This window comes from Clupea harengus, chromosome 18 (assembly GCF_900700415.2).
Source record: "Clupea harengus chromosome 18, Ch_v2.0.2, whole genome shotgun sequence".
Lineage (NCBI taxonomy): Eukaryota > Metazoa > Chordata > Actinopteri > Clupeiformes > Clupeidae > Clupea > Clupea harengus.
The window spans coordinates 16,033,903-16,055,560 of record NC_045169.1 but is presented as its reverse complement, the minus strand read 5'-3'; the positions used below and the strand labels follow the sequence as shown (position 1 = coordinate 16,055,560).

At 44.4% G+C, this 21,658-nt stretch overlaps 1 protein-coding gene and 1 long non-coding RNA gene across 2 annotated transcripts; both read right to left on the bottom strand.

Moving 5' to 3' along the window:
• Nucleotides 1-19,246: 19,246 nt before the first annotated feature.
• LOC122133752 lies at nucleotides 19,247-20,151 on the bottom strand. Its single transcript, XR_006152970.1, has 3 exons — nucleotides 20,094-20,151; nucleotides 19,954-20,010; nucleotides 19,247-19,699 (listed from the first exon to the last, which is right to left on the bottom strand). It is a non-coding gene; the product is annotated as an uncharacterized LOC122133752 (long non-coding RNA).
• Nucleotides 20,152-20,227: 76 nt separating this feature from the next.
• On the bottom strand, nucleotides 20,228-21,332 carry LOC105909931 (stress response protein NST1-like). Its single transcript, XM_042710474.1, has 2 exons — nucleotides 20,815-21,332; nucleotides 20,228-20,702 (listed from the first exon to the last, which is right to left on the bottom strand). The coding sequence occupies exons 1-2, from the start codon at nucleotides 21,290-21,292 to the stop codon at nucleotides 20,260-20,262; spliced, it is 921 nt and encodes a 306-aa protein (XP_042566408.1). The 5' UTR covers nucleotides 21,293-21,332; the 3' UTR covers nucleotides 20,228-20,259.
• Between the last annotated feature and the right edge of the window lie 326 nt (nucleotides 21,333-21,658).

The window sequence follows — 21,658 nt, the reverse complement described above, 5'->3', positions numbered from 1 at the left end:
GCAGGGAGAGCTACTCAGACCTGGCCACTGCCACCAATCATGCGGACATGGACAGACTGCTCCGGTCCGCCACCGACAGAGGCTACGTGGGCAGCGTCTGGATCGGCCTGCACGTGGGAGCAGAGAGGTGGACGTGGTCATACAGCGCCGAGGAGTTTTATGGGGGCGAGGGGCAGAGGGATTACCGAAACTGGAAGGAGGGGGAGCCCAACGGTGACGATGAGGACTGCGTCGAAATCGAGAGCAGCGGCTGGTGGAATGATGTTCCCTGTAGCAACAAACTGAGTTTCATCTGCTTTGATGGCGAGTGCCTACAAACATAAACACACACACAAACATAAACACACACACACACACACACACACACACACACACACACACACATACACCCCACACACACACACATTGATGGTGAGTGCCTACAAACATAAACACACAATCTGTTTCTCGCTCTCACTCTGGGTGATATGCATACACACACACACATGCAAACAAACTTCATATGGCACGTTTGCATATTGCACACCCACCAACACACCCACACACGCACATACATATATAATAGCATGGAAATACAGGAAGGGTGAAGCATACACACTAACACACACACACACACACACACAAACACACGCACATAATACACCCACCCACACACTCGCGCACAAACTCACACACACACACACACACACACACACGCGCACACATATATAAAAGCATGTAAATACAGGAAGGGTGAAGCATTCACATTAACACACCCACACACCCATACACACATACACATACACACGCACCCTAATACACCCACACACACACACTTACACACTAACACACACCCACACCCACAGACACAAACACACACATACACACACGCACACACATACAGTGGGGAAAATAAGTATTTGAACCCCTGCCGATTTCGCAAGTTTGACCTCTTGCAAAGAAATGTGTGATCTATAATTGTAATAGTAGGTGTATTTTAACAGTGAGAAAAAGAATATCAACAAAAAAATCCAGAAAACTGCATTTTATAACATTTATGACTTAATTTGCATTTGATGCAGAAAATAAGTATTTGAACCCCTAGCAAAACATGACTTAGTACTTGGTGGAATAACCCTTGTTGGCAAGCACAGACGTCAGACTTTTCTTGTAGTTGGTCACCAGGTTTACACACATCTCAGGAGGGATTTTGGTCCACTCCTCTTTGCAGATCCTCTCCAAATCCTTAAGGTTGCATTTTCAATGAGAGGGAATGAGGGAATGAGGTTCAAGCCCAATATTCCACGTTACATGGCCCCATCCATAGTCCCCTCGATGCAGTGGAGTCGTCCTGTACCCTTGGCAGAGAAACAGCCGCAAAGCATAATGTTTCCACCTCCATGCTTGACGGTGGGGATGGTGTCATATTCAGCATTCTTCCCCCTCCAAACGCGGCAAGTCGAGTTGATGCCAAAGAGCTTGATTATGGTCTCATCTGACCACATCCTGTCTCCCAATCCTCCTTAGAATCATTTAAGTGTTCATTGGCAAACTTCAGACGGCCCTGTACATGTGCTTCCTTGAGCAGGGGGACCTTGCGAGTGCTGCAGTACTTCAAACCATTACAGCGTAGTGTGTTGCCAATGGTTTTCTTGGTGACTGTGGTCCCAGCTGCCTTGAGATCATTCACAAGCTCCCCCTGTGTAGTTCTGGGGTTATTCTGCACCTTTCGGATGATCACCGATACCGCACAAGGGGATATCTTGCATGGAGCCCCAGACCTAGAGCGATTGACAGTTGTTTGGTGTTGCTTCCATTAACGAATAATCGCACCAATAGTTGTCTGCTTCTCACCAAGCTGCTTGCCGATGGTTTTGTAACCCATTCCAGCCTTGTGCAGGTCTACAATCTTATCTCTGACGTCCTTGGTCAACTCTTTGGTCTTGCCCATGGTGGTGAGGTTGAAGGTGTGAAGTATGATTCTTTGGACAGGTTTCTTTTCTACACGTCACCAGTTGAGATCAGGTGAACCTTGTTAGGCCTAATGAGAACTAATCTGTGTGCTTCTTGGGCACATAACTGGTCATTGGGAGCCAGAATTCTTGCTGTTTGCTTGGGGGTTCAAATACTTATTTTCTGCATCAAATACAAATAAAGTCATAAATGTTATAAAATGCAGTTTTCTGGATTTGTTTGTTGATATTCTATTTCGCACTGTTAAAATACACCTACCATTACAATTATAGATCACACATTTCTTTGCAAGTGGCCAAACTTGCGAAATCGGCAGGGGTTCAAAAACTTATTTTCCCCACTGTATATAAAAGCATGTAAATACAGGAAGGGTGGAGCATACACACTAACACACACACCCATGCACACACACACACACACGCGCACACACACACGCACACGCACACGCACACGCACACGCACACACATATATACATTTACATTGAGTAATTTAGCAGACGCTTTTATCCAAAGCGACGTACAAAGGACAGAACAATCAAGCATTATAATAGCATGTGAATACAGGAAGGGTGAAGCATACACACTAACACACACACCCAGACCCCCACACAAACGCCCACACACACACACACACACACACACACACACATATAATAGATTGTTAATACAGGAAGGGTGAAGCATACACACACACACACACACACACACACACACACACACAAAAGTGTTTTTGTTATTGCTATTGTTTATACTCTTTAGATCTAGTCTCTCCTCAGCCTTGCAGACTGCTCAGCTTGGCTTTCAGTGGTGTTTACAATTGTGGTGAGCCAGGATAAATGTAAAAAAAAAAACATGAGAAAAATTTGACTTAAAGCCAAAGCTGCCTGTTTGGGTGGTTGTGAAAAGGCCTTGTGTGTTTTCAGAGGGGAAATCTGATCCCTACACATTCCTCCTCGAACCCCATGACTGGATGGGTGCCCAGGGCTACTGCAGACATTACCACACAGACCTGGCCATCATCAGGACCACTGCAGAGAACCAGTTGGTTCGCCAGAAGGTACCAGACGGGTTTCATGTTTGGATCGGCCTGTCCCAAGACTCCTGGGGGTGGTCAGACTTGAGTACTTCCTGGTTCAGAAAATGGTTGTCGGGCCAACCTGACGGACGAGGAAGTTGCGCCATGACCTCTTTCACGGACTCAGGAAGATGGTCAGACTGGGACTGCAGCAGCGCTCTCCCATTCGTCTGTCATGGAGGTGATGTCCAGTTTAACTACACTCCGGACGACTTCCGGGTATGGCGAGGTGCTAGGAGGTCGCACATTTTAAGCTCTACTGCTGGAATGTAATTTAATCCTACAATACTAATCAAAATATTGTCAAAAGTCACGCAACACGTGTATAAGAGTATCCATAATTAAAATGTCAGGAAAAAATGTTAAAGACAAGGCAAAGAAAGAGAAAAAGAAAGCACGACAAGACGGCGAACATTTGGAGGTCGAGGAGGCTAGCAACATTCAGATTGACAGTATGGCTAACGAGGATGACCTTGACGAAGCAGACGACGAAATATTAGATCCAGACAAGAATAGCAATCAAGATATCATGAAAAGCCATATTGTCCTTGAAAAGTGGACTTTATAAAAAAATTGATGGAGTGCAAGCAACAATTGCGGATGTAAAAAAACAGATACAGGACTGCACAGGCCGCATAGAGCATGCCGAACAACGGATCTCTGATGTGGAGGATGACGTTAACAAGCTAACATCCAAAGTTAGCACACTGGAAAGCACAGTCAAAAGCCTTGCTGACAAAGTTGATGATTTGGAATGCAGAAGTCGGCGAAACAACGTGAGATTGGTGGGGCTACCAGAGAAGACTGAGGGTCAGGATGCAACTGAATTTTTGGAGAAATGGATACCGGAGGCTCTGAACATGGAACCACGAGAGGGGTTGGTGGTGGAGCGGGCTCATAGAATAGGCGCTCCGCCAAGCAATGACTCTCGCACGGCTCATCCAAGGACTTTAATCATGAAGTTCTTGAACTTTAAGGACAGGGAGCGGGTACTGAAGGCAGCTAGAACCAAGGGACAGGTCTTGTACCAGAATAAGCCGGTTCGTTTTTATGTGGACCTCTCTGCTGGTGTTCACAGGATGCAGCGCGACTACGATGAGGTGCCGAAAGAAGCTACGAGACAGGGGATCCACAAACACCGAATCATCTTTCCAGCCCGGCTTCTGGTAACACACAAGAGAGATCCCACGCCTTTCAAACTCCGGCAGAGGTGGACCGTTTTATTCAATCCTTTGAACCAAGGACTGAGTCGGGCTCGGCCGTTGAAAGGTTCCGACAGGAAAGTAACACAGTAGCCTTACTAAATTTACTTTATTTTATAGCCATTTCCACGAAATTATTATTGGTTCCGTTTTTGTTTAGCCTATCCCTTTGACACGGACAGGACTGAGCATTACTTCTTTAGGCTGTTATGGCTAACATACGTTAAAAATGTAACGTTACTGTTGTGGACAATTGGATTTAAATTTGGATGAGAGACACTGTTTAAGCACCCAAACACTGGTAAGGTGAAGTGACATTTATCGTCAACTTGGGAGCACACATTGGACAGAGTTGACATTGGTTTTAGCCCTATTGGACGTAGGCTACAACGCATCGTGGATTTTATGTGGCTAGGCTAAGAACTTTTTGCCCTTTCTCCGTTTTCCAGCCTGCATGTGCGGGTTTCAGGTTTGTGTTAAATGTGTTCAGGCGGTTTTACTTTATAATATGTCTAGTGACCAGGCTACAGGTTGCAAATGTTGCATAGTTCAATGTTACATTACTTATGTTATGTGGTGATTAGTATTCAGGAAAAATGAGAAAGCTAGTTAGAGCTTAAGAGAAGGAAGAAAAAGTTAGTTACTCGCTTTATCGTTAGCTTAAAGTGTGGGATGGAGGGGAGGTTCAGAGCGCATGGACTTCAGGTTCGTATGGGGGTGGGGGTGGGGCTTTTTGTTTTACGTTATTATTTGTTCTCTTATTTTTCGGGTGTGGTTTGTCAATGTACTTTACCAAAATGGTTCCTAAGGATACATTAATACATATTGGATTTAATGTCGGATAGCTGTAAGATAAAATTTACTTCGTGGAATTGTAGGGGTCTGAACAAACTTACAAAAGGTGAAACAAGTAATGAGCAGGATAAAATCCTTGAAATCAAAAGTAGTATTTTTACAAGAAACACATCTGTTGAGTTGAGGATGTTTCCAAAATAGCAAGAAGATGGCAGGGTCAAGTGTTATCTGCTCCCTACACCACCTCATGCTAGAGGGGTTATGATACTAATTCATAAATCTGTCCATTACGGGTACAAAATGTAGTTAAGGACTCTGCAGGTAGATATATTATGGTCCAGGGCAGTTATTATCTGAACCATAACTCTGATAAATGTCTATGGTCCCAATGAAGATGACCCTAAATTCTATGATAGTTTATTTTTGACTGCATCAAATTTCCCTGGACAATACATAATAGCTGGTGACTTTAATTGCACGTTTAGACTCTTCAAGAGACAGGTCGACTGGTTTAGATGATACTCACAATAAGTCGAGAAAGACGTTACCACATTTTATGAAGGAATTAAATCTGTTGGATATCTGGAGACATGGTAAACCAAATCAGTAGAGTATTCCTGCTATTCTTAGCACTTATAAAACTCACCTCACGCATAGACTACTTTTTAGTTTCAGCACTACTTGTCTCCAAATTGACGAATGTCATTATAGTAGTATAGTCCTTTCTGACACGCAGCTGTAATCCTTGACCTATGAAGATACTAAATTAGTGAGTGATCCCCCAAAAATGGCGTTTTCAACCGGGATGGCTTACGGATCCCACATTCGTAGATTTCTTAGATAAACAAATAGACCTGTATTTTGAATGTAACAAAGTCCCAGACCTCTGCTAGTACAAGATGGGAGGCTTTCAAGGCCTTTATTAGGGGCCAGATCATTTCTTTCACTAGCTCAAAGAAAAAGGCTACACGACTTGAAATGAAGACATTAGATTGAGGAAGATATTAAAAAGCTGAACAGAAATCTAGCTATAACAGCAGTATAGCTACGGATGTACATTTCAAAACTGCTACTGCTTAGATCTCAGTACAATGACATTGGCAGCTAACAAGCAGGCCTGCTATTTAATGAGACTCAAACAGTCCTACTATGATCAGGGGGAAAAGCCCGGAAAACTTCTAGCATGGCGCATTAAACAACAACAAACAGAAAGATCTATTAATTGTATTGAAGCCCCAAGTGGTAGAACTATAGTGGACCCGACAGAGATTAATGAGACCTTCAGAGTCTTCTATGAGAAATTATACAGCTCTGAGTGTTCTCCTAATCTGGACACGCAGACACAATTCTTAGACAACCTTGATATTCCCAAAATTTCGGAAGAAGAAAGTAGAGCATTAGATCAAAATGTAACTGTATTGGAAATTGCAGAAGCGATTGGCTGTATGAAGGCTGCTACATCGGCCGGCCCAGATGGCATTTCGATAGATATCTATAAAAAATTTCAAACCAAATTAATATCACCCCTTTTGGAGATGTTTCAGGAATCCTTTGAGAATGGTCTTCTCCCCACATCTATGAGGGGCGCCTTAATCACTTTACTTCCAAAGCCAGGGAAAACAAATACAAAATGTGAAAATATGCGTCCAATTAGCCTTCTAAATTCAGACACAAAAATACTTTGTAAAATTTTAGCAAGAAGATTGGAGGATCTTCTACCTAGGGTGGTGGGGGAAGACCAAAATGGGTTTATTCAAGGAGACAGGGTTTATCATAACGTCAGACGAGTGCTCATATATTTTATACAGTCAGAGAGAGGCCACAGACACGGCCCTTACTTTCACTTGAATGCAGAGAAGGCTTTTCGATCGTGTTGAATGGCCTATCTGTTTGAGGTGTTAAAACAATTTGCTTTGGAGGTACATTCATTAAATGGGTTAGATTGCTTTGTACAGGGCTTACTGCAGAAGTTTTGACTAATAGTAAGGTTTCTAACCTGTTTAACATCTGTCGAAGTTGCCCGCAAGGGAGCCCTTTATCGCCATTCGCTTTTATCCTGCGATGACCATTTGCCTATAGCGCGTGAGGTCACATAGCGATATTTATGGAATTCGAGAGGGTCATTTAGAACATAAATAGCCGCTCTTGTGCCGATGATGTAATATTAATGATTAGAAAATCTACATAGATCTATCCCAGCGCTCTTAAGTCTTATTGAAACATTTGGAAAAAATAGCCGTTTATGAAAGTTAATTACTCAAAATCATTCTATAATGCTACTTAATGAAACAGAGAGGAAAATAGTCCTGTAATATGCTTCTACTTTCAAGTCAACAGATAATTTTACATATTTGGGAATACAAATTGTCCCTGAGGTGAATACGATTGCTCAGATAAACTATGACCCAATTCTGGAAGCTAGTATTTCCTCAATAGAGCGTTGGACATCCTTACCTATCTCAATGATTGGCAGGAATTAATATTCTAAAAATGAATATACTCCCAAATTTCTTTATTTGTTCCAGAATAATCCCCCTACCCCTCCCTCATCCTTGTTCACAAGAATCAAGAAACTGTTTACCAACTTTATTTGGCAAAATAAACGTCCCAGATTACGTCTATCTTTACTTTATCTACCATATGACCGAGGAGGCCTTAAATGCCCAAATATCCAATGGTATTACTGGGCAGCTCAATTGCGGTCGATCATGTTTTACTTCTCTTCCGGAAATCCCCCTGCTTGGATTGATTTGGAATCCTGCTCTGTTAAACCGAGTTTTACCATATGCACCTGTACTTGTACTCAGCAGGCCGTAAAATATCTGAAGAAAAATACAGACAACCCTATTATATTGAATATGATTGATGTTTGGTTCGACTCTTTGCAATATTTGAATATAAAATTTGTCCATTCACGCTTCAGTCCTATTTGGGTAATGCCAACTTTGAACCAGGGCTAAAGGATAAGAGGATTTAAACTATGGGGGCTGAAAGGGGTTAGGGAAAGTACAGACATGTACAGGGAGGAGGATGAAGTGTTTATGTCTTTTGGCGGAAATATCTACCAAATATGACATTCCAAATAATAACTTTTCAGATATCTTCAGCTTAGGAGTTTTATATCTTCATCTCAAAACCATTCATTAGATATACCGACCATTTCTGCATTAGAAGTAGCAGTCACTAGACACTGTTATGGCAAAGGTTTAATTTCAACTCTGTATGACTTGTTTGTGTCTGGATCTATTGAATCATCAGAATCAAAACTGAGATTATGGAATGAAGATATAGAGGAGGAAATATCTTTAGAAGACTGGAGAGAGGCTTGTAAAGAGGCACAGAGGCAGTCAGTCAGCAGCAACCTAAAACTCCTACAGTATAAATGGCTGATGCGTACATATATAACTCCTGTGAAATTGCATAAGTTTAATGATAATATTCCTGATACCTGTATTAAGTGTGATGAGGCAAGGGGGACACTGTTTCACTGTATATGGGAATGTGGGAAAGTGAAAACCTTCTGGCAAGATGTTGTTAATATGATTGATCAAATTTTATCAAAGAAATTACCATTGAATCCCAAGCTTTTTAATTCTTGGTTTATATCCTACCATACCACTTCTACAAAGCAAAGAGTTCAGATTCATAGATATGTGTATATTACAAGCTAAACGTATAATTGCTCTTAATTGGAAAAGTGTTGATGGCCCAAGAATTGGTATGTGGGTTAAAGAAATGGCCTCAAACATGTCAATGGAAAAGATAACGTATATTGTTAGACGTAAACAAAATGTTTTTGATAATACCTGGGGACCTTTTAGGTACTTCTTAAGGCATAATACTAATGTTGGTAACTTGCTCCAGCAAGAACAGGCTCTGGGGGAGTAGGACAACTATCTGATTATTTACATTGACTAGTAGGAAAAACAACAACAAAAAACACCCATTATTCAGTGTGTAAAGTATGCTTTTATGTTTCTTTTTATTTTCTTTTTATTATCTGTTTTTAATTTAACTATTATTTAGTTACTCTATTATTATGGGTGGGGGAACAGGGTGAAAATGTTTGCTGTGTATTGTTCTGTTGTTATTCAATTTGATATGACTTGCAAACTGAAAAACAATAAATACATTGTTTAAAAAAAAAAAAAAACTACACTCCGGACTTTCCGGATTTCCTATACACTCATTGTCAAATATTAAAGTCAGTTCTGACTGAATGTGTTTTGGTCAGACCTGATAGAACTGATACGTAAATACTGATTTGTGCATAAACTTGCAAGAGATGAAGGCACCCTGTCTTTATCCACCCCCCATCCCCCACCCCTCACTGGAGTTGGACTCACCCTGACTTCTACCCCCCACCCTCTCACTGGAGTTGGACTCACCTTGTCCTCTACCCCCCACCTTCTCACTGGAGTTGGACTCACTGGATTGCTCTTTACTTCATTCTCACCATCAAACACTCCCTCTCTCTCTTCTCTCTCTTTCTCCCATTTTCTGCTGCTCTTCCTTCCTCACTTCCTCTCTCTTTCTCTCCTACTTTTAGCTTCTCTCTATCTTGCTCCTTTGTCCCTCTCTCTCTCATTCTCCGACCTCTCTTTCTCAAATGTTTGCTTCATTCTCCCCCTCCCTCTCTTTCTCCCTCTCTGTCTTTCTCTCTTCCTCTCTGTCTCTCTTTCCATCTCTGTCCCTCTCTTTCTCAGATGTTTTGCTCAATTCTCTCCCTCTCACTCCTGTGACTCTCCCTCACTCTTTCTCCCTCCCTCTCTGTCTTTCCTTTCACTCTCCCTCTCTATCTTTTTCAAAAGTTTTGCTTCAATCTCTCCCTTTCTCGCTCCTTTCTCTGTCTCTCTATCCCTCTCTTTCTCAGATGTTTTGCTTCATTCTCTCTCTCATTCCTTTCACTCTCCCTCTTTCTCTCTCCCTCCCTCTCTCTATTTCTCTCTAACTCTCTCCCTCCCTCTCTTTCTCCCTCCATCTCTCTCTCTCCCTCTCTCTCTTTCTTCCTCCCTCTCTCTTTGTCCCTCCCTCCCTCCCTCTTTCTCCCTTCCTCTCTCTCTTTCTCTCCATCTCTCTCTTTCTCTCCCCCCCTCTCTCTCTCTCTCTCTCCCTCCCTCCCTCTCTCTCTCTCCCTCTCTGTTTACATTCACTCCCTCTCTGTCTTTTCAGTTCAGTTCAGTCTTCTCTTGCCTGTTTCTCTCAGTCTTCAGTACCTGTGTGTTTCTCTCAGTCTTCAGTACCTGTGTGTTTCTCCCAGTCTTCAGTACCTGTGTGTTTCTCTCAGTCTTCAGTACCTGTGTGTTTCTCCCAGTCTTCAGTACCTGTGTGTTTCTCTCAGTCTTCAGTACCTGTGTGTTTTGTATTCCTGTCACTCCAAAGGTCCAGAGAAGAGAGCCAGGTGAACATGGAGGACCCTGCCGTGCAGGCGGCCATCTTAGAGCAGGTCAGTCCAGCCCTCTACATGTGAGGTGGACCTTGCCATGAGGGGTTGATAGTGGTTGGGAGGTGATAGTGGTTCGGGGGGTGATAGTGGTTGGGGGGGGGGGGGGGGGCGATAGTGGTATGTGACACAGTAACATAACAACATGCAAGTTAGCATCTCATGTTCTGCAGAATCTATCAGCCTTGGTCTGTGAGTGGAGGGGCCGGGTACCTGTACAACATCTAGATTTGTTTCCCTGGACTATGAGGGAGGTCATTCACCAACATGCAAGTTTGTCCTCAGGTTCAGCAGAAACTGGTGGAAGGGGGGATGTTAGCATACTTTAATGTGACCTGGAGGAAACAACCAGACTGACAGATCAGATCTTCTGCACTGAAAGAGAGGAAGAGAGAGAAGAGAGAAGAACATGCACAGCTAACCTGAGCTGAACACGGCAGTTATACATATACTGATATTTTAGTAAACTCTACCTTTAGGAAAAACAGCTTTATACATAAAATATATCATATATATATATACCATAAATATACAGTAATCAATCTCTTGGTAGTTACATATACTCCACCTTAAGTAAAAAAAGTTATTTATAATTTATAATTTATAATTTACAGAAATCAATCTTTTATGGCAGTTATATATACTCTTGCTTTATATTATGTACATGTATAAATGTAATATTATAAATGTACCAAAAGATGTCGCTGTTTTCTCAGCTTGGCCATCTATTGTATCATTTGTGCTGTTGTGCTGCATTTGCATTAAATTATTGTAGGAAACCAAAGCAAGTGGGACTCCACATTTGTATATCTATATGTCTATCTGTGTGTGTGTCTATGTATGTGTGTGTGGAGTGTGGAGAGTGCCTTACTCCAGTCTAGTCAGAGGTTTACTCCAGTCTTACTCGACCTTTACTCCAGTGAGGTCAGAAGTGGCAGTAGCAGTTGTAGTAGCAGTTGTGCTGGTAGTGTTGGAGCCCTGCTCCTGCCAGGCCAAAGATTCAAAATACAAAGATGCAAAGCGCATGGGTGCTGTTAAGATGGGTGCTGTTAAGGTAGAGTTAAAGTGAGTTTTGCGGGTCAGGTGCTACTCAGCATTTAAATCTCTTCTCATGACATTTGACAAGGTGTTCCATGGAACCATACTATATTATCTTACCCTATCGGGGGGTAGTGGCCAACGTCACCACCCTGTACGTGGCTGACTTGGGTTTGATTGCTGATGAAAGCTTCTGCTAAATACTTGACCTTTTCTACCCTATTCTATACAACATTATGGTATGCTATGCTATTCTATACTATGCTACTAGAAAATGCTATACTAAACTATGCTATTTACGCTATGCTGTATCACAAGCAGTTAGTGGGGGTCTATTGTGAGACCAATTTTTCGAACTAAAATGCAACTTTACTGACGTCCGTTGTCTGGCTTGTTTTAAAAGGAACGTGCTATCATCCTTTCCAGGACCTGGTTCTGTATGTGAGTGCTGGATGTCGCGTCTCCAAGTGCCGCTTCAGATTTTAAGGTTTGAGCGCCTCACAGCTTAAAACGCAATTTAATATTGGGCCTCATTCTCGAAGGCAGTTAAGAACTTAAGAAGTTATGAAGACATTTCTTCTGAACTCCACTTACGAGGTTTTCGGGACACATTTGGCACTCATGAAAGTTTTCTCATCTGGGATTCGTTCTGAACTTAGACCAGAATTTAAGAACGCTAAACAGTCGTAAATCGCCCATTTTTTTTTTTAACGGCTGAATTTGTGAGAAATCGTTGGTGATTGCGTTCACATCAACTCTACAGACATCCTCGGATTTAAATCATTATAATAATAATAATAATAATAATAATAAATACGAGAATATTTGTATCATTAACAATTACGTTTCACATTTATAGTCAAGATTCTACGATGCATCGTGTCGTAAAATAAATAAAAGCACTACAGGAACACTGCAAATGTAAGTGAATAAATAAATAAGCACTAAACTCAATCGCGTGGATATAGCCATAGTGGAATAGAATGGACACATGCAACAGTACCTCCACCTCTGCACCGGTGAAGTTAGGTCTGCGCTTACTCGACCTGTGCTCTCTTTTGCTTTGACATGACTGTCGCTTTCGAGTTGCTTTGGCGTGGATTCTGTTGATTGTGACTGCAGACGTCACAACGGTTGTGTGCCCTTATAAGGAGCAGGCTCGTATGAATGCAAATCCAGGTGCATGAGAACGCGCGCAATTTAAGAATCCTCATTTGGGGGAGCACAGCTGTGTCCGGGGGAACACTTCGGCTGTGTAAGAACCCATTTCCAGGCGTTCATGAATCCGGCGGAGATCTTTCTTACGTTGGTCTTTCGAAGTTCGGAAGAAGATATTAAAGAAGACACTTAAGAAAACGTTCAAGAATGAGGCCCATTAAAAATCAGTTCTTCGTGGAAAATTTGCTTCAACTTGAAACATTTTCGCGGCCCACTAGAGTGGTTGGGAAACACTGTTCTAACCCATCATGAGTATGGAAGGTGCAGGGTCTGAGTCGCCCGACACCACCTTCTGGAGGTATTGTGGGCCTAATTCAACGAAACACTGATGAAGGAAAGTGCCTGCTTGAAAACCCCAGTGAACTGCTAACGAAGGCTGCTTTGTTGAGGTTTTTTCCTGCTGCTCACTAACTTGACTTGATAGGTCGGAGTTCCTTATCGCAGTTCACTGCGATATATCAGTATGGTACATGACGTCAGTCATGGGGTACAAATCGAAGCATTTATCTATTCACGCCTGAAAGGCCGCGAGATCTGTCAGCGCGCGCTCCTGGCCCCGCCTTCCAGGAGTACTATAATATCATTACGCGCCCTCAGATCTGCCTCTTTTGAAACTTCGCAAGACGGAGTGAACATCTCCGAGCATATCTCAAACGCTCTACCACAGTCAAAAGAGTTTTGTGTGCTTTTCGCTCTCTAAGGGTTGGTGAGTTATCCGGGTTCCTTAACCCTCACTAGCTCAGGGCGCTACAAAATTCATTGGCTCAACTTCATTTTGAAAGTAGTGGCTGCTATCCTGGCTGCCTGGCTGGCTAAGTCTCTGACTAGCCTGCTAACTTGCTAACAACGTGTTCGTTGCAGATAGTGTGCTTGTGTTTTAACATTCTTCTCTACTTTCAGATTGAAAAAAAGATGGCCAGACACTACCCCGACTGCGGTCACGTCCGTCCCAAGGGCGACCGCCACCGTCGGTGCGTGACCTGCCTAGGCAGGGACCACGCAGAGGGCGCGCTTTCGGGCAAAGCCCCTGTCTGTTCCATCTGTGCTAGCCTCCCGCTAGCTAAGGCTACCAGGCGCCTTGCGTTCTGGAAGCGCAAGGACGCCGAGGAGACTGCACTGGTTCCATCCGGGGCTGACGCCCCCGTAGGAATGAGTGCGTCTTCAGCCTTGGACTTGGTGAGCGTGAGCAGTCGCCTTGCAGCGGCAGCTCCGCCCCCGGGTCTCTCCCCGTCTCCGCCGCCTGTCAGCCCTGGGGCTGCGGGCAGCGAGGCTGAGGAGCTTCAACCAAGCGGTGTCCAGCCTGAACTCGAGCTGGACATCAGCCTGGATGATGATAGTCTGCTAGACTTCTCCGATGAGCACAGCTCAATCGCTGAAGCAATGCAGACGAGCCATGACGTTAGGATGCGGGTGGAGACACCTCCTACCTCGTCTCGGCTCCTGGGCCAGCAACTCCACGAGGTTGCGCTGAGAGCAGCCAGCTGCCTCGGGCTCCCTCTCCCTCCCCCTCCCAGCGTGCGGTCCTCGCTGCTGGACGGGGAGTTTTATGCTGGCTCCGCCGCGTCAGTTCCCAGCTGCATCCCCTTTTTCGAGGAGGTGCACGAAGAACTGCAGGCGACATGGGCGATACCCTACTCGGGCCGAGCCCCGGTGCCGGGGTTCACGCCCTACATGCAGCTCCACATGGCTAAGGAGAGGGGCTACCTCTCCTTTCCTCAGGTGGAGGATGCAGTAGCGGGCTACCTCTCGCCCGCCTCCCCCACGATGCGTTTCGGCCAGAAGCCTCTCCTGCCCACGCGGATGGGCAGACAGGGGCTCAGCTGGCAGAGAAGTCCTACTTGGCTGCAGGACAGGCTGCCTGCACGACCAATACGGCTGCATTGCTACAGCGCTACCAGGCAAAGCTCCTGACTGAGCTTGCCTTGTCGCTGGGGGAAGATCACCCGTCTGTGGCAGAACTCCGTCGCGCGACGGATCTGTCGCTCAGACTAACTCGGTGCACGTCACAGGCACTGGGCTGCCAACCACAATGGCTGCCAAGTTCGAAGAACAGCAGAAGAGCAGAGAGGTGTTCCAGGCTTGGATGCCTCGCTCTAGTGGCACGGGTGAGACGTCCTCCTCAGGACACACCACACCCACACCGGGCCAGAAGAGAAGCGGGTTCCGCTCGCCAGCACCTCCAGCAAAGGTGTCCACCGGGCGAGGCTGGCAGAGACACCCCTTCCGCCCTCCAGCGCAGCCTGCAGCACAGCGACCAGCTGCGCGCCCTGCCCAGGGCGCAGCCCAGCCTCCGCGGCAGCACTCCGCTCGCCGCGGGCGAGGCAGAGGGAGACCTCAGGCTTCCTGACCGTGACAGTCAGCCACTCGTCACACAGGGGGGAGCGGTGGAGTCCACACCGCTTCCACGGAAATCAGCCCGTCGCTCACATGTGGAAATCATGTCCAGCACGGTAAGCAGGTTTTCACAAGCACCACAATCATATGTCCTAACTCCTGTCCCAGATGGCGCAGTGCCCAGGCATGCTTGTGCAACTCCCCCCGCGATGCACACAGTGCAATCGCACCCCCACATTTTTTTCAAAAACATGAGGGGGCAGCCCCAGATCTCGTCTCCCTCCCTAGGCGGAGTGGGTGTAGATCTAGGCTTAGACTCATTGACCATGAGCGGGTTAGTCCCCGACAAATTCAACTCAAAGCACAACCTCCCTGGTTGTGTGGAGAGTTGGCGCGCATGCCCAGTCTCACCATGGGTGCTAAAGACGATCACAAGGGGTTACGTGCTGCAATTCGCCCGTTCCCCTCCGCCATTCAGCAGGGTGATACAGTCTGTGGTGCAGCGAGAACAGTCTCACTTCCTACGGGAAGAGATAATCTCCCTGCTCAGAAAGAAGGCGATAAGCAGAGTCCCTCCCGAGGAGGGAAATGCAGGCTTCTACAGCCGTTACTTCCTCGTACCCAAAAGAGACGGGAATTATCGGCCAATATTAGATCTACGTGTGTTAAACAAAGCACTCATGCCGCTACGGTTCAGAATGTTGACCCCACGCAGGCTTGTGCAGTTTATAAGGCCAAACGATTGGTTTATCACGATAGACTTAAAAGACGCTTATTTCCACATTCCGATCCACCACAGACATCGGAGATATCTGAGGTTTCCGTTCGGAGGAATAGCGTACCAATTCAACGCACTCCCATTTGGCCTGTCCCTAGCACCGAGGGTATTTACAAAGTGCGTAGAGGCAGCCGTCGCCCCATTACGTCTACGCGGCTTACGCGTTTACAATTATTTGGACGGTTAATTGCTTCTCATTCAAAGGCTGCAGCAGTGCAGGACGCCCATCTAGTGGTGGCGCACCTGTATCGACTGGGTTTTGTAATAAACAAAGAAAAAAGCGTTCTCTGCCCCAGGCAAGTTACGCATTTTCTGGGTATGATTTTAGACTCCACCTCCATGGAGGTCAGGCTGTCTCAAGAACGGATAAATGCCATCAAAACATGTGTGCGCCAGTTCCGACGGGGACAGTCAGTCTCGTCGCTGTGCTGCCAACGCCTGTTAGGAATGATGGCGTCGGCCGCTATAGCGCTCCCGTTGGGGATGTTGCGCATGCGGCCATTCCAAATATGGTACCTGTCTATGAAGCTCAACGCAGTCACAGACAGGCATCGCAGAGTAGTGGTGTCCTCCAGATGCAGGAAAGGCCTGGCGATCTGGAGAACCCCCTGGTTTCTCGCCGCGCCAAAGAGACACCTCATACCCTCTTGGGATCTGCTAGTGGTGTTACGTGCTCTCGCAGGGCCTCCATTCGAGCCCCTGGAGACAGTGGACATAAAGTTTGTCTTTTTAAAGACCGCGCTGCTGCTGGCGTTAACGTCAGCAAAACGCGTTGGTGACATGCAAGCCCTGTCAGTCAGTCCATCGTGCCTTCAGTTCTCGATCGCTGGTGACAGAGTGGTTATGCGACCTAATGCTGCTTACACACCTAAAGTGGTGGTAACCCCATTCCGCAATCAGGTGATTGAATTAGCAGTTTTCTCGCCTCCTCCTTTTGCGTCAGCAGAGGAGGAACGTTTGAATAAGCTCTGTCCAGTGCGCGCTCTCCGCTGTTACGCAGAGCGCACTAGAGCTTTCAGACAGTCAGATCAGCTATTCGTGTGCTTCGGTGCACGCGCAAAAGGCAGACGTCTATCAAAACCGAGCCTCTCCCGTTGGATAGTAGAGGCTATCGTGTTGTCTTATAAGAGCTTGTCTTTAGATCCCCCGGAGAAGTTGCATGCGCACTCTACGCGGGGGGTCTCGTCTTCCTGGGCCTTACTAAAGGGCGTCTCAGTGGAAGATATTTGCAAAGCTGCAAGCTGGAGTTCTCGCCACACTTTCATTAGATTCTATATGTTAGATGTGGCTGAACCTAGTTTTCTTCATAGCGTTCTGCGGGCAAGCGATCTCTGAATCCCCTGGCCTGAGAACGATATATATGATAAGTGTGTTCATTAGTGTCTACATGTTATGTTGCACATGAAACATCCCAGGGTTTTCCTACGGGCGCAGGATCACGGATCCCTGTCGCCTATGATAAAGGTGGCCCTGTTAAATTCATGGTGTTCTGCAGGCAAGCGATCTCTGAATCCCCTGACCTGAGAACGATGTATTTGATAAGTGTGTTCATCGGTGTCTACATGTTTGTTGCACATGAAACACTCCAGGGTGGTTTCCTACAGGCGCAGGATCGCGATCCTTGCCGCCTATGATAAAGGTTGCCCTGTTAATATGTTCACCGCCAGCGGCCGTATGAACCTCTGTGAGGGCAAAGGCTTCAATAAGGCTGGTGTGTGTAATTGGCTGCCACTGTATTATCACGCGGGAATGTATAGGGTCCCATACTGTTATATCGCAGTGAACTGCGATAAGGAACGTCTCGGTTACTTACGTAACCTCGGTTCCTTAAGCAGGAACCAGATATAACAAAGTTGGCGTGTACAGTGTTACCTTGGATTGATTGTCTTGCTCAGTTTCTTTCCAAGGCAGATCTGAGAGCGCGTAATGATATTATAGTACTCCTGGAAGGCGGGGCCAGGAGCGCGCGCTGACAGATCTCGCGGCCTTTCAGGCGTGAATCGATAAATGCTTCGATTTGTACCCCATGACTGACGTCATGTACCATACTGTTATATCTGGTTCCTGCTTAAGGAACCGAGGTTACGTAAGTAACCGAGACGTTTATGTTCATTAGTTGGAGTTATGTTCACTCGTTTTCAGTTTAACGGCTTCACGCTGTCAAGTTTCTGCACAGTGGTGGCTAGTCATGTGCAAAACTCTGCAGGTTCAACAGGATATTACAATACATGTTTTTTGTTTGTTATCTCATCTTTATAATGCCAGTTTACATTTATTAGAATATTAAACGAAACCTTTGTTTAAAATGTAGACCACAGCTTGCATGTAAACTAAATTGGGAGCGCTACCCAACTACTATTTGTGGTCACAAGATACCACTTTCAGGAGCACTATCCTGGTCTCCATGGATCCATCCTCACATCACTGAACTGTAATAATTTCTATAACAACCATTCCACAAATGGGTCACATTATAGTGTGTAACAAAGAAAGAAAAGCTTGAAGAACCAAATTAGTTTCCTTTCGTCTGGAACGTCCATAGTTTGGTCTAGAAGTCGAAACCTTTGTGAAGCTAGAGGACAGTGAGAAGTTATTTGCTAAATCTGACAAAAAGTGTATGGGATTAGAATCGTGAACTGGGCCTTTAAGGCCCTTCCACAAAGTACCACAGGTGAATAAGAACTATTTTGAATAATTTTTTTTTTGGTCAGAAACTGAAAGATTTTTGGGAGAGTATCTGTTCTACATGATGTCACACACTTCAAGACAACTATCAAGAATTACCCAGTCTGTGTGCAGGTACTACTCACAGCCCACCGGCCTCGAGATCGAAGAGCAAAATACTAGGCTACATCACTAATGTTAGAATATTAGGCTACACACCGCAATGGAAACAGAAAGTCTGAAAGGGCCTATTAGGGGGCTGTTCCTATAAACGTTTGCTCCACCTGGGAAGTTCCCAGTGGAAAAGCACCTCAGGAAAATGGTTTTCAGCTTTAGAGCCTGTCCTGAGGGGTTCTGTCATGACTGCAACTGAAATTGCTCCCCTATCCTTTCCAATGGACTCTTCCACTCACCTTGTCATGTCAATGGTCTTCACCTATTCCTTGTCTGTCAGTGTATTTAAACTTCTCTTTTCTCTGTCATTGTGAAGTCTTGTGTTCTGGTTTATTCAGACTTTTGTCTGGCCCTTTTTTACTATGATTCCTGAATCCTCATTGATTTATTATTTGCTCTAGGTTGACCCTTTTTGGATTGGATTTTGACTGTCGATTGGGATGTCTAATGACATCTGACTCTATCTAATTCTATGCTCTGTTCTAGTCATATTAAAACATGACAATAAAACAACCTTTTTGCCCAAGCATACTTTATGTTTTGTTTATTTCATTATAGGAGTGTGGGGTGTCTTCAAGGCAAATTGTCAAAAATAGCTGTCACTTGAAAAAAACAAAATGTGAAAGAAGATCAAATAAAATACTGTGTGAATCTGTGAGTATCTCGAATGATGACATTTGTCTTAGGTCTCTGATTATCTTATTTGGAAGATGGCCCTTCCGATAGTGTTTACATTCGAATAGCTTTTTTTGCTTTCAACATTTCTTTCACTTCTGCCAAAGCCTTCAGTCTCTCCTCCTCCAGTCTCCTAATCAGCTCGGCTTTCTTTTTTTCTTCAACCATCTTCTTTTTCTCTTTCTCCGTTGTGTCCCTGTCCATTTCCAATCTTTTTACCTCGTTGTATTTCCTTTTTTCAGCCTGTATGTTTCTTTTTCTTGTGTCTTTTGCCTTTTTCTTTTGCTTCCTCATGCATTCCTCATCCATTGCTGCATTAGAACCATCATCTAGCTGATGCTTGCACATGTCTAATTAAAGGATTTTAAAACACACACATCATTTGTACATCAGTGCAAAAACAAGCCATCTCACAATATCTCTTTTGAACACAATTTGAACACAAGTTTCTACAGTGTTAATCACTGTAGGTGTACTAGTAATAACTTTGCAGAGTTGAACAGGAAACTGAAATTCACCAGCGGGCTGAGAATGTTTTACATCTAGTTCGTACACATATAAACACAACTCAACAACAAGATTCTAACACAACAAGTGAGACTACCTTGTAATGGTGGCAAAGGTTTTGACGTCACCTTTTCCACAATGGGAGAGAGGTGATCTGTGTAAGAATAAAATAAAGGTTAATACACTGTACACGTTTCACAGGCATAGTTTTGTCAAACCAGATTCGTCAATAAGTACCTCCTTGTAAAGGTGACTTCAGTAGAATATTCTCTGAATTTGCATGTGCTGTCTTTTCGGGCCTCATCATAGGTTCTTTATAGAGAATGACAACAGTTTAATAATAACAAAAAACAGCCATGGTATTCTTCAGGTCAAAGTAGTCCAGGGGTTTTCATAGACATATCTACTGTACATATCTGTTAAAAGTACACATACCTTTGTCCTCTGTCAGGATCTCCTTGCCTTTATTCCTGCCTTTCTTTCCTTCTTTTTCACATTCTTCAGGGACTCTCAAGACTTTATTATCAGACTCTAACTTCTCTGCAGGGGAGGGATGTCCTTTCACCATTTCTGTCTCAACTTCCTCCTTTACTCTCCTCCTCTCCTCTTCTTCCAGAGCACTCATACTCTTCACGTCCAGTCTCCTTGACATATTGGCTTTATCATGTTCTGCATCAATCATCTTTATCTCTTCTTCCATTCTTTCTCTGCCCATATTTATCTTCATTGTCTCTTGCTCCTGTTTTGTCTTATGCTTCTGGCTGTTTTCTTGAACTCTCTTCCCTTGTTCTTCCACCCTCAATATTTCTGCCTTCATATCACCATCCTTCTGTTCCTTTGCCATGTCTGTTTGGGTCATTAAACAAGGTAAAGGGGATTGAATGATGTATCAGTGCATTTAAAAATATATATTATTTATTTAAGTAAATCTGACAAATTGTAATATCAGTATAATTACCTTTTGGCTTTGCTGACTGTTGCCCAGACTGGTCCTCCAGGACTGCTGCGCATGCCGCTGGTTTCCTCATTTTTGTGAAGCTGCTGATGTTGCTTTCAACCTCCACTAAATGTACCGCCTCAATGTCAATGTCACTCTGATCATCTTGGCTCAGTTCTTCAACTATGCTGTCCTCAGACTTGTGGTCAATGTCCTCCGTCTGGATCTCTGGAGCTTTCTGGATCTTACCTTCATTGTTCAACTTCTCAGACTCCGTCCCACTGTCATAATCTAAATATTCCTGCTTTTCACAGAAGGTTTCCCCATCCACTGAATCTGTGAGTTTATCCTGTCGTGGAGGTAGGGTTTGTGATGCCATATTTTCTGTAGGAGATGAGAGATCTGTAGAAGAATCCAAAGAAATACAAAGACATGTACATATAAATCCAATTTTTATGTAAATACAGATAAATACTGCATGTGACACCGAATCAAGCATGTCCTAGTAGAATACACATATAAGATTCCTAATAAAATACCTGGCAATGGTGACTTCATATATTGAGTATACTGTGGGTTTGCATGTACTGTCACTTCAGGGCTCCACAAGTGTTCTGTGGAACAAATGAAATGAGAATAATGAATTAAAAACGAACACCCAACAAACATGTTAACACTCATTTCTCAAGGAAACTTAATTTTCATTTCCCCTGTAATTCACTGCATATGCTAACCACATACATTTTACTACACAGTCCATGCATTTACCTTCATCTTGGACTGATGATTTTCCAGACTGCTCTGCCATAGAAGTTGGGCTTCTCTCAACCTCTTTCTCTGCCAGTTTATTCTCTATGTCACTGTG